The sequence below is a fragment of the Chrysemys picta genome, chromosome 1 (genome assembly GCF_011386835.1).
Source record: "Chrysemys picta bellii isolate R12L10 chromosome 1, ASM1138683v2, whole genome shotgun sequence".
In the NCBI taxonomy this organism is placed as follows: Eukaryota; Metazoa; Chordata; order Testudines; family Emydidae; genus Chrysemys; species Chrysemys picta.
Genome location: NC_088791.1, coordinates 99133690 through 99147750, shown reverse-complemented (window position 1 = coordinate 99147750; position 14061 = coordinate 99133690). Strand labels below are relative to the sequence as shown.

The following is a 14061-nucleotide window of genomic DNA, read 5'->3' as shown; positions in this document are numbered from 1 at the left end:
ACCCCTGTCCCAGTCTCCTTTTTCAGCACCTCATCCAATCAATCTCCCTCTCTTCTCTTCAACACACACACACACACACACACCTACCTACCTACCTACCGGCTCCCAGTTCTACGGTCCCTCCCTGATCTCATTGTTCCCCTTCCCTGGCTTTTTTTTTTTTGGAAAGAAGACTATTGGGGAGACAGGCTAGAGCCCTGACATTATTTGGGATAAAGGTGACAGAAGAGGGGAAACAAATGTATTCTAAGGCAGGAGTCTTGTTCAGTCGTCTGCAGAGGTCCCAGCAAACCCATGCAGCTAGCTGGGCTCTAGGCACCTTTGGAAGATAGGCTTTATATTGCAGATATCCTACTTATAAACTTGTTGCTGCTTTGCTTGGGTGGGATTTAAGCTTGTTCCATATATTATTTTCCAAGAAATCAACATTTGCAATGTTTTTCCTTTCCATGTACTATATTACATTCTTCCAGGAATGTATGGTGTTTTCACTTTTTTTCTTTTCATGACACTAGGTATTGCCCCCATTAAGAGATGTATCAAATCGTCCTGAAGTTGGCACAACAGTGAGAAACAAACTTGTGCGCCTTATGACACATGTCGACCTTGGAGTAAAGCAAATTGCAGCAGAATTCCTTTTTGTCCTTTGTAAGGAGAGAGGTATAAATCAATTTTGTTTTTCCTTTTATTCTAATTACAGCAAGACTTTAGGAAGATCTTCTTATTTCTGTAACCCTCCCAATTCCAGATATGTCCTTTAGTTTAAAAGTACTTCAGAGAGGTAGCTGCGTTAGTCTGTATCAACAAAAATAACGAGGACTCCTTGTGGCACCTTAGTACTGTTTGTGATACTGCTAAAATCATGCCTACTGTTTTTCATCGTTAATCAAATATTATATAATGGTTTCCATTTTCTAGCTACAACATGTATATAGTTACTCTGCAATGGGGCATTACATAGTACTAATATCATATTTAGTGTATCCTGACAGAATTGAGCTTCATTTTTGGGGTCTGGCCATTCTAACTAAACAGTAGTTGTAAATTACTGAAATTATTTTATACTACTTTACATATTTTCCCCCCTGCTTTTCCCAAACAAAGAGACCGATTGTTCTGTCTGCTTCCAGGCAGCACATACACCTACCATGTTTCTGTGTAATATTAAATAGATTTTATTTCTCCTCTTTAAATGAAACTAACACCTTTTAATGGCCTAGTTAATTCTGTGTTGGTGGAAGTGTGTCCTTCAAATATCTTTAAAAAATACTGAAAATCAAATTTTAATTGCCTTCCAGAGATATGTGGCTTCCGTTAAAAACTGGAGCCCTAGATGACAAATAAGATTATTTAGTACCAAAAATGTGCTGGGTGCTTCTGAGACAAACAGGAAGACAGCAGTCAATGCCTCAAAGATGTAACATAATTTACTGGAAATAAATTGTGATCAGATCAGACTAAATACCTTGATTATCCAAACTCTTTCCTGACATATATTTAATGGTTTCTTTTCCTTTTCAGTAATACGCTTTATGAACTCTTCAAACCGCAAAATAAGTGTTTTCAAAGTTTGATATCTAACGAAAAATCTAGTACCAATCCAGTAAATAATGTTCAAGTATAACTGTACTTACACAGCCTAGTCTATAGTACAGCAGCCTACAGTAAAAAATTACTTTAAGAGCTTTTCTCATCATATATAAAAATCATTTATAAATCTATAATCTCTTAATTTGATAAATTTACCCAAAATTACAAGCCAGGTGACTAGAATGTTCTGTTTATCATGGAATTGATAGTGGCAGAACAAGCTTCTTTACACTGCCCTGGTAATCTGCTTCAACCTGGGTGTAAGAGTTATTTAGGTTGCATGCTTTTTCTGTCTTCGGCCCCTCGGCTAAGAACGCCAGTGGCACCAACTGTAGTATTCTATCTGTAAGCTTTTTGCTGTAGCTGTTCAGTGCCCAAAACTCTCACTGACTTCAAGCAAAGTATCTTATTTGATTTCAATGGGAGTCCCATGTTCAGAGCAGCTGCAAAACAGGGTACCAGGAACTGGACTGAGCAAACTAATTCTTTTTTCTTACCACTAGGCCCCAAAATATTAATATGTAAATTACTTCTGAACACTACCAAGTTGGATTGGATTTCACCCCAGTGCAGAGGGAATGTGCAAGACGCTCCATGCAGTTTAAACCTTGTGCAAAGGGCTTAAGTGGGGGAGGAGAGGGCCCCTATACTGGTGTAAATTTTACCCTTGATGAGTATAAATTCAGATATACTTATTTCAACATATAGCCACTATCTTGGATTCTCTGTTGCTAAGATCATGACAGCAATTGCTTTTATAGCTTAATTTCTTGTTTAATATCAGATTTGGGCATAAGCATGCTTGTGGATTACCTTTGTAAGGTATAGGGACAATCACTTTTGTAATTCTGCATTCAGAGAAGGTGATTCTTGGAATTGCTGTTTGAAAAAAGGAGTTTTTTTGCACAGCCATGCAAAGTCTAGGCCTTTGCCCTTGTAGAAGTGTCCTACTTTTTCTCCTGGGAATATACTGTGGCATCTCTCTTGCTCTTTCTTTCTTTTTAATGCTCATTCTCCCTTAAGACCCTACCTTTTGGTGACCTTCTTTTGAATAAGGAAGGCTGAATGGACTCTATTAGGAGAACATCAGGATCTGTTCTATTGCATATTAACCAAAGGGGTCACTGCATAGCAATGTAGCATAGTCCCCATAAGGGATGAGTAGACTGTGTTTGCAGTTCTCCAAGCCCCTACTGGCCTGGTATGCAAGAGAATGGGTTTGGAAACTGGCTTCTTGTAAGTGCCCTCCATTTCAAGTCATGATTCTGTGTTGATAAAGCTTAGAAACTGATTTTCTGTCTCCCACATCAAGTTCTCATTCTGCTAGTGTCACACAGAGAATTTGTGGGGAAAAGTAACAATCTGCTGTAGGTTTAAAAAACCACTTGTTTCTAAAAAAAAAAAAAAAAATCCTTGTGTATGCTTGGTGAAAAATGCTTTGTGCCATGTGATCTTTCTTTCAGATGGCTGTACTGAGAAAAGTGACTGTCATTTTTTTCTCATATACTGGCTGCATAAATTATGTGGGTTTTTCCCCTTTCTAACAATGACCAGCCTTAATACTACAGAAGGAGAGGCTAAACTCTTCTTCTGTAACTGATAGGATGACCTTGTTTCCAGAACATTAAGCGTGATGCATTCTGCCATTGCTGGACTATGCGCTCTGTAAATAATATATGCATGGTGCTGTGTCTCAAACATTTTTTTCCAATAAATGTTATCCTTTCACTGTCACTATGGATAGTATAGGTAAGTTACAGAAGCATTGGAGCCAAATCCTGCTGTCATTAGTCACTTGACTATTCCCACTGAAGTCACTGGGATTAGCGTATGTCAATCGAGCAGAATTTTGCCCATAGCTGTGAACCTCGGATTAAAAAGAAACCACATTTCTCAAGGAAGATAATCATTTTCAAGAAATTATGTCCACATCACATGGAAATATGTAAGTTTCAAGCAATAATAATGAAAACAAAATTCAAAAACATGAAATTTTGCCAATAGTACCAACCAAGAATTTTCTAGTTAGCTGCCCTAAATAACAGTAGCACAAATATAAAAAGTGAAGATCACTTTGTCTGTGGAGGTAGGGGTTGGAAAACCACAGAAAATTGACCAAATATGAAAGGATTCAGTGAACTTTCTAGACCATTTAGGAAAATGTTGCCAGTAAGTTTTATCTTTGGTCAGTAGGTGTTAAAAAGCTATTTTATTCTTTAGGTTTGCATAGAAAATAAAACAAGGTGTTCTAATAGTGGCTGGAGTAATAATACTTAGCACTTATAGTCAACATTTCCAGAGGAGTCTAAAGAAGTTAGGTGACCCAATCCCAATGATTTTCGGTGGGAGTTGGGAACCCAACTCTCTTAAGCGCCTTTGAAAATCCCAGCCTACCTTATTTATCAAACCAAATAAAGCACTGTTGTTGGGTTTGTTTGTTTTTTGGGTGTGTGTGTGAAAGCACGTCACAATCATTGGTTTAACTCTTCAGACCTCCTGTTAAGTAGTTTATTAGCTTCTTCGTTGTGCAGATGAGGAAACTGAGATGAAATGGTAGTTACTGCATGAGCCACAAAAAGAGCAGAGTTTAGAGCCAGGATTAGAATGTTGGGAGTTCCTGGGTCCCAATCCTGATTCATACCACTGGACCCCACCTTCCTGTCAAGAGTTAGAATACACACTTTCACTTATCACCACTTTTCAGCCTCCTGGAAATTTGCCTGTTTTATATAATTTTGTCAGACGAAACTTAAATTTGCCATCTTTATGGCTTATTAAACAATCAAAAGCGACTGACCTTGGGACCGATTTAAAATGTAATACCTCACTTCTGCCTTTTTCAGCTATTTCATAGAGCACACTGGTCCCCATATAAAGAAGTTATCTTTTAAAACCCATTTTAAAGATGATACTAATGTTGCACTTTGTACTGTAATTAAATTAACTGTTAGCTTAATAAATTGATCTTTGTCTCGTTGCAGTTGACAACTTGTTGAAGTATACAGGCTATGGTAATGCAGCAGGACTGCTGGCAGCAAGGGGCCTGTTAGCAGGAGGAAGGGGAGATCATTGGTACTCCGATGATGAAGATACAGACACTGAAGAATATAAATCGGCAAAGCCAAAGTACAGTACTATTTTTTTTTTCTTCTTGTTACCATCACCCAGCCCACTGTGGTTTTTGAGTTAGTTTCCTCCTCTCTGCCCTTTTTCAAAGGGGTCCATCATAGCATACAACTTTGGAGTTGTGTGTGTTTACATGGACTGTTGTCTTCCACAGACTTTATGAAGGTTTTCAGTGTTGTTCTGATCTAGTGTTTCTGGGGTTCAAGTGTAACTTTATTGTCTGTTGTTCATCCTTGAATGCTGCCTCCATAACTTCATCAATTGCAACAAAGTGATAGAGAACTGACTAGCTCTACGCTGGGATGTTTCTGTATTAACCAGTTTTAGCTGGAGGTAGGTCCCATCTCCCCAGTGCTGCTAGGAGCGGCCCAGCAAGGGGTTCCTAGCTGCTAGTCAGGGCCAGTGGTGGATTAACGCCCGGGCCTATGGGGCCTGTGCCCAGAGGCCTCCCACAATTTGAAAAATGGGTTCCCCAGCCCCGGCAGGAGCCATGGGAGGTGGGGTGGCAGAAGCCCTAAGCATGGGTGGCCCAGAGCCCTGGCAAGAGCCATCAGGGACAACAGCTCTGAGCCCCACGGGGGTGGCTTCCCTGAACCTGGGCAGGAGCCACAGGAGGTGGAAGTAGTGAGTCGCGGTTGGAGCCGGGGTGCTCCCCAGCCCTGCAGGAGCCATGGGGAGGGGAGGGAGTGACACCCCTGGAGCTTGGGCGTCCTGAGCCCCAGCAGTAGCCATATGCGGGCAGGGTAGAAGCCCTGGAATTAGGGTGCCATGAGCCCAGGCAGGAACTGCGGGGGACAGCAGCCTCGAGCCCTGGCAAAAGCCGCAGGGGGAGGTAGTCCAGAACTCAGCTCTGAGGCTGCTGCAGCGCACCCCTCTCACTTCTGCGCTGCCTGTGGTGGTGAGTCTGGTCCTTCCCCTACCTGGCTGTTATGGGGAGAGAGACGTCCTGTTCCTCCCGAGCCTGGCTGATTTGGGGGAGATGAGATTTCACAGGGCAGGGCTTATTTCATGGTCCATGACATGTTTTTCACAACCGTGAAATTAGTAGGGCCCTAATGGTGGGATACCATTTCAGTAGGCTTAGAGTTATTTCAAATGCCCATTGTAATGCTTGAGTAGGGTTTACTTGTTATATGGCTTTGCTCTGCCTTGCTTGAAGACACTAGATCTTCTTGATGGAAGAAAGATCTATAAATATATTGTGACAAAGTTCCTCCTCTATCTTGGTGGATCCTGCGCTTATTGGCGGATTTTCTTGTCTCAGAGATTCACCATGTGGGTTGGGGAACAGCCCAGAGACCTTCCCCTCTGGAAGAACCCACAGTCCAGGTCAATTGGGAGGTTTGGGGGGAACCCGGACCTGCCCTCTACTCCGGGTTCCAGCCCAGGGCCCTGTGGACTGCAGCTGTCTATAGTGCCTCCTGTAACAGCTGCATGACAGCTACAACTCCCTGGGCTACTTCCCCATGGCCTCGTCCAAACACCTTCCTTATTCTCACCACAGGACCTTCCTCCTGGTGTCTAATAACACTTGTGCTCCTCAGTCCTCCAGCAGCACACCCTCTCACTCTCAGCTCCTTGCGCCTCTTGCTCCCAGCTCCTCACACTCGCACCACAAACTGAAGTGAGCTCCTATTAAAACCTAGGTGCCCTGATTAGCCTGCCTTAATTGATTCTAGCAGCTTCTTCTTAATTGGCTCCAGGTGTTCTAATTAGCCTGCCTGCCTTAACTGATTCTAGCAGGTTCCTGATTATTCTAGTGCAGCCCGTGCTCTGGTCACTCAGGGAACAGAAAACTACTCATCCAGTGACCAGTATATTTGCCCTCTACCAGACTCCTGTACCCCACCGGTCTGGGTCTGTCACAATATGTAGGGTTATTTCATTTTATGTTCAGCCTCTCTCAAACACACATTTAAAAATGTGCAGATTCTGGCCTCTTCGGACCTCCTATTGTAAAATCTCCTTGAGTTCAGTAGGTTACAGCAACACGTTTTTCCCCCCCTAAATCAACATATTCCACTAAGAGAAGAAAATTGATGGAAGACTTCAATCTTTATAGGCACTTCCTCTTGGTCTCTTTTTCAAGAACCTGACATGAAAAGAAGTCCTGTCATCTCCAGATAATAAATTATGGGCATCTTGAATTTAAAATATATTTGTGGGCATGTAGTCTGGGATTTGCCATTTTGTTTCTGTGAAAAGGTCTTGTGTAACTTCCTCTACTACTTTTATTGAATATTATTTTTTGTTTCATTTTTGGAAGTGTGATTCTGCTCTGAGAAGTCATACTCTTTTTTAAAAAAAAAAATTGTGTGTGTGTGTGTGTGTGTGTGTATATATATATGTATATATATATCATACACACACTCTCTCTCTCTCTCTCTCTCTCTCTCTCTCTCTCTTATACTTTGTGGTGTCTTTGATTTCCATATTAAATTGACTCTCAGTTTTTTAAATAAAAAATGAGTGGGGGGAAAGGGGTTCCTAGCAGCCAGTACTGTAAATTCAGCCTCTGATCATAGTAAAGCTTGGTTCAGTAAAGATGAGTGTGAGAAGGAAGTCGTGATGCCATTTTAAAGTACCCCCACCACATATTTAATTTGAGGATAAAGTGCACCATCAGAACTGGACCATATGTGCCAAAAGTAATAGTTCCAGAAAATTAACTCAAAATGCCTACTTCGAATAGAATTCCTCTTTTGAGTCTTGACACATAGGCATAATGAGTATACCTCTACCCCGATATAATGCGACCCGATATAACACTAATTCAGATGTAAAGCAGCGCTCCGGGGGGACGGGGCTGCACACTCTAGTGGATCAAAGCAAGTTCGATATAACGCGGTTTCACCTATAACACGGTAAGATTTTTTGGCTCCTGAGGACAGCGTTATATCTAGGTAGAGGTGTACTAGTGGTATTGAAGCACTTAACATGGAGCTAATATAATAATAAATTAAAAAGCCAACAAAATGAATATAAAACAATATGGAGGAAAGCCATCCATGAAAAGAACTGCAGAATTCTACTTGCAATTCTGTCTGAAGGAGTTAAACAATTTTATAATGCTACCAGGGACCATTAACTTAAAACCGTTATTTGTCAAAATCCAAAAAGAGAATTTTTGTTTGTATGTATTTATAGATGTAAATGCTACAGCATCTTTTTTCCCCCCCTCACAGCATTAATCTTATCACTGGTCATGTAGAGGAGCCAATGCCCAACCCTATGGATGAAATGACAGAAGAACAAAAAGAATATGAAGCCATGAAACTTGTCAACATGTTTGATAAACTTTCCAGGTAATGTAACACTATCCAAAATACTACAATCAAACAAAAAAAGTGGATGTTTTTAATCATAGCTCTTCTTAAGAGAGAGGTTTAGGCCCCAATTCTTCACTATGTCAGAGGTGCGTATTAATTTCAATGGGACAATTTGCTTGCTTTTTAGTTTATCCACATGCTTGAGTGTTTGGATTTTTGTTTGGTTTTTCCCCCCCCCCCCCCCCCTGTTTTGGCCACTTTCACTGGACAGGAAAATGATGCTTACATTTTGACAAATAGCAAGAACTTGTATTTAACACGGTTCCATCTAACTCTGTTTAAACTCTAATGTGGAGAGGACCTTTGGAAACTGATGGTTCCCTACAATAAAGCAAAGGAGCCAGGCTGGAGAGACAGGTGCACTTTAAGTTGCTTCAGAAATCTGGTTTAAAACACTGACCAACATAATAAAACACCCTGAAAAACCAAGAGTCTCTAAAACCTACCTGCTTTTTGACAGGTTTACTGTTTTCCAGTCTCACTGTCTCATTGCTGTTACTTTTAAGTAGCAGTGATGATTGTAGACAGTTTCTCTTTCTTGATATAATGTGGGTGTGCTGTTTGCACTTCCTGACCCTGGGGGGAAGAGCAAGAGTCGGGGACAGAATGGCAGGGATTGTGTTCAGAACAGATTAGGAGGAAGCTGGTGTGACGAACAGAAGAAATCAAAGGTTGTGTGGAGAAAGCAGTAGTGGGAGGGTTGGGGAGTGTATGGACAGAACATAAAAGACTGTCAGTGTGGAATGACTGGGGGGGAGAAAAGGTGGGGCGTATACAGTGTTTGGGGAGTAAAATACACCAGTGACTAAGGATCAAGATGAGACGCAGCAGTGGAGGACACCCTAAGGCACTAGATGGCTTGGCAGACTGGCAATGACATTTGTTATTTCTAAGTTGCTGGATAAAATTGATGCAGCAGGTGTCGATTTAGCCGATCTAGTGAAGCGTCTGCTGTCGATGCAGCACAGTGAAGACATCGCAGTAAGTCACCCTAAGCTACATTGACTCCAGCTACGTTATTCACATAGCTGGAGTAGTGTAACTTAGCTCGACTTACCCCGGTAATGTAGACAAGGCCTTAGATTGTAACCTCTTCAGGGCAGGAGCTGTCTTGGTGTTACATGTTTGTACGATGCTCGTTGCAACGAAGCCCTGAGTCATGATTTGACCCCCTAGGCACTACTGTAATACAAATTAAAAAAAAAAAAACACTTGAGGCTGTTCCCTTTTTTTTTATTTATTGAAAAAAAAATTGATGTAAAAAGATGCCACCAGTAAGAGAGAACTAAAGGAAATGAGGCTTGTTTACAGGAGACTGGAGTGTTTTTGTTTGTTTGTTTTTAACCAAATGTAACTTACTGCAGTTGGTCAGTTTGTAGAGATACTAAATGGAAACAGGAAGCTGCCAGTCTTGCATTCAAGAAGAGAGGAACTAATTTTAAAAGTAGTTGGATTTTCTCCTTTTTTTTTTTTTTTTTTTTTTTTTTTTTTTTTTTTTGGAACTGCACACATGTGCCTGCAGTCTGAGCCTTTCAATACAGGGACTTTATGAAAAAAGTTAATGCTACCAGTTGACTACAGGGGGTCCCTGGTATGTCTTCCCCTTATCCGTTGTTTCATATATTCGTCGCTCATCAATAGAGGAATGTGTTCCGATTCACATCGGTCCTGATCCGCGTATCCATTGTTTGCAGTACTGTAGTGTAATTTGCAAATGACGGATATGCTCACCGACGTGAATCAGAACACATTCCCCTATTGATGAGCGACGGATATGCAACAGATATGGGTAGTCCCACTTAATATCCAGGCCCACCCCAGTCCCGGCTCTGCTCCAATCCCAGCGTTTTCCCCACCACTTGCTCCCATCCCAGCACTCCAGCCACGGAGCAGGGGTCGGGGGCTCGCCTGGTGCTCCAGCTGCGGAGCCCCAGATGGGCAGAACAGGGCAAGCCCCGAGCGCCTGTGGTGAGCAGGAGCGCACATTTTTCTGGGAGCCCCAGGCCAGAGTGTCTATTGCGCCCCCACCACAAGGCCAACTGGAGGGGGGAAAAGGCCGCCAGATCGCTTTTACCCCTCTGTTCTCTGTCATTGCCCACTCCAGTGTCCCCACCTGCCTATGCCACTGCTATACCAGTGGGTCCCCGGTATACGTCATTTTGGTATCCGTGGCCCTTTTCAAGAACATAACTCCAACTTATACCAGGGACCCACTGTAACGTTTTGTGGTTGTTTGTAGCTTGCAAATTAAACTGAAAGCTGCTTTGCTACAATTCTTGAAAATTAACCAGAAGTTTTATAAAGTCTAATTTTCTTCTATACTGGAATTGCACTTCTAGGACCGCAATCTCTTAGCTTCTTGGTTCTGAAGCTCATGGCCTTGAAGCAGATCACTAATGGCAGGTGTACTTCCTCCTAGATAGATTTGCAAATTCTATTGTCACTATAGGAAGTAACACATCAGGAAGCTGGCAGTGGAAATATTGCCATACTGAAAAGTTATAAGTAATCAAAAGTAGCAGAAATGCCATTGCAATCTTAACTATAGTCTAATGTCAATTGCATTTCCCTTCTCTGCTAGTGTTAATCACTTTAAAGATGCCAATAAATGATTATTACCTCCTTCCAGCACCAGCATGCTTTAAATCATTTAGGGAGAGAGGTTTTTTAAAAGGGAAAGAAATTGAACAGGAAAATGTGGGGAGGGGCATATAACTCTTTAAGAACTAGCATTCTCATAGTAAAGAAAAATATAAAGGATTGATAAGTCACTGACTGACTGAAAATGGCAAAATCATCCCATCTGATTACAGACCATTCTAGATCTGATTTTATTTATTTATTGTTTTTAAAATGTGTTATCTGCTGACTGACTGCACTCCTAGGAAATAAAAACATGGCCCCATTTTTTAAAAGGGCATAAACTTTTACAAGCAGTCATGTGTTTGGATACAAATGTAGCGAGCTGTGAAGCTGGCCATTTTTTGACTACTTTAGTATTTTGTATCATATTAATATTGAATCGTGCCTGTTGTAGGAGATAATTGCATGCAACAAGGAAACATTTGAAACCATTTTGTGGCATTTAGTAACACTAAACAATGACAAACATGATGGAGCTGGAAGGAGGTGATAAGGATTTATTGGCATCTTTAAAGTTATTAACTGTCTAGTAGAGGAGAGAAATGCAATGGATATTAGACTATAGGTAAGGTTGCAATGCAATATCTGCTATTTTCAGTTACTTATAATTTTTCAGTATGGCAGTTGTGCTTGAATGAATCTTTTCATGCCGAAGTTGATTTTGTGAGAGAATGAATTATTATTGCTAATTTTGGGGAAAAAAATAATTAATCCAGTTTTACTTCATCTAAATATAGGTAGTGTGAAGGGGAAGAGTGAATATACACATTTGTGATGTTTGACTTTTTTTTGCACCTAACTGAAAACTGCTTTGTACAGACTGAGAGTGTTTAAAAGTATTTTTGAGTTTTTTATGGTTAAATTGCAGTTTTTACAAATGAAGTGTTATCTGGAATTTTGTAATCCATGAAAAGGGAAAGTGGCATACAGAATGTGAACTCCTTATTCGTCAGAAGTCGGGATACATACAAGGATAGCACCCATAAATTATATAGGAATGAAGTATTAAAAAAAATCCAATATAACCATAACAACCTATCCTAAACATGAATCGTCTTTTGGTTTTTAAATAAAAAGTGTGTTGGTCTCGGTTTTATAAAAACTCTGTTCCATTCACAAAAACTAAACTTTGGTACAAATTTGGCCTGACAAGGATGCTTTGTTGTTGTTGTAATATATGTATTTCTAATGTTTTTCAATGCAAGGCCTTGAAATCTCTACAGCGCTGGGGAATTTTCAACACTACTTGGGCAAGGTGTTGGATAGAGTGTTGGGTGGCTGGAGTTAGCCCCGAATTTGTTTCAAATAAAACCTATTTGTAAATAAGTAGTACAGATCATCTTGTTATAGCAATGAGAATTGTTGGTTGCGAATCAGTTTACTCTCCACAGAAAGTCATATGATTGAGCTTCCAAAACCACCTACAATCTGTGAAAAAGATTTAACATAACCTTTCGGTGTTGCAAAAGACTAAATTTAGCCAAATTAAATCACTGTTGTGCAATTTTCCATCTGTTTATATCCTACAGTATTGGAAATATTCCATGTTAATTAAAATGTCTGATAAATATACTAACACTTTCTCCATTATAAATGATGGGAGAATTATATATTAATTGACTAATTTAAAATGTCAGGGTGCTTTTTCCAAGCCAACCTTGTATTAATAGCAGGAATTCTTTTGGTGATGAAATGGTCCCCAATTATCACAGCTTGGGTTTTGTTGTACATTGAACAGAAGTCAACAAAACAAGTATGTAACAGAACCTGCCTAAATAGCAGCCACACTCATTAAAAACATAGCATTAATCAGGGGGTGAATGAAGAAGGCAATGGTGTATAGATTTTTTTTTTCCCCTCTCCTTTTCTAATCATAGAACAAAATAATGTTACATGAAAGGATCGGAACTATTATGTAGTACTCAATTATAGGGAGGTGAATAGGTCCCAAACATGCCATGTTATCAAAGGAACAGACTGGTGTTTGCATGACGGTTGTTTCATTACAGACACTGTCATTAATTCCATGTGTCAATACTGCCCTGTCATACACAGAGCAGACAAGAAAGAAGTACCCTTGAAAACAAGGGAATGATTTTTTGAATCGTTATCAAGCTAAGTGGCAAGCAGGAAGCTGGAACTTGTATAGGTAAATTTGAAGGGACACTTGGGAGATCTGCAAGTGGGAGAAAAGAATGTATTTTACCAACTGCTTAATTAGGGTGTGTTTTCTACTTGTATACTTGAATAGAATGCTTTGTTTGTGTTAGGAACATGTGTAGTGCAGCGAAGAGTCTTTGATCTCGTTAGGGGATGTTACAAGGATGTTTACACACATTTAAACAAATTTTATTAATAGTACATTCACATATTTGCATTTATAATATATATTCAATGGATACAGCAAAATTCACACTGCCACCCATTGTGTGCGGGAAGTAATATCTCTTTCCTGTAATGTGGAATGATCAAACTTCATAGATGTGAAATTATTTTCTTTGAAGTGTGTGCATTTGTCAGGAGAACCCCAAGATGACTTTTACCTTACTTCAAACAAAAGGGTGCAGGTCCTCAACTGGCATAAATTGTCAAAGCTCCATTGAGGTCTCTAAGCAACTAGTGCTAAATTGGTGACTCGTTGTTAATGGACCTAGGACAGTTTACACGAGTTGAGGATCTGCATGAGGACTGTTGTATGCAAATGTCAAAGTCGGTTTTATTTCAGTTGGTGGAGTTACTCCTCTTGCAAACCTACCCAACGAGTTTTGTTGTTTTGAGTAATGCACTCATTCCAGACTCATAAAGTTAGCTTTCTGGCATCCCAAACGTCACATATTTTGTTTGCTAATTATTCTCTTTACTTTTAGTCCTTTTTTTCTTTTCCCTTCTCATTTTACCTGTTCGAAGTACATAAGTTACTGTGGAGTGATTTGGAACTTTGCAATCCAGCCCAGCTGAGAGGAAGCACATAGTTGTGCTGGCCCTGATTCTGGGACAGAACCAGATTGACTTGGAGACTGTTGCTCCAAGGGGAAGATGGGACCAGTTTGCAAGAAGTAATAAGTTGTGCCAGCTCTCTTGTTGGCACAGCTTACTTCCTCCATGCCAGCTCAGCTGCACTGACTGGCCCATGTAATGTTGTGGGGAGAGCATGGACCCAAAGCTCCACCCACCTCCATGAGAAGGGGAGTAGCAACCTGATAGTGGTTTCTTCCCCTCCTCCATAGTGTCTGGTAATACAGGAAGCCTGTGCAGGAGAACAAAGGGTACTCAGCAGGGTTTACAATTAAGCCCTATGGGATGAACATTCTTGGAATGACACCCACAAGTGCAGTATAGTATACAGCCAATATATATTGTGGCTTGAAGAATA

At 40.5% G+C, this 14061-nt stretch overlaps 1 protein-coding gene across 9 annotated transcripts in view; it reads left to right on the top strand.

Moving 5' to 3' along the window:
• The window catches only part of RIC8B (RIC8 guanine nucleotide exchange factor B), a 59199-nt gene that overhangs the window by 40984 nt on the left and 4154 nt on the right, over positions 1 to 14061 (top strand). For all 9 annotated transcript variants that reach the window (XM_005300796.5, XM_042843610.2, XM_042843613.2 and 6 more), the window contains 3 exons: positions 516 to 660; positions 4572 to 4716; positions 7902 to 8021. In XM_005300796.5, the coding sequence (XP_005300853.2) occupies positions 516 to 660; positions 4572 to 4716; positions 7902 to 8021 (410 nt within the window). The remainder of the gene's footprint in view (positions 1 to 515; positions 661 to 4571; positions 4717 to 7901; positions 8022 to 14061) is intronic.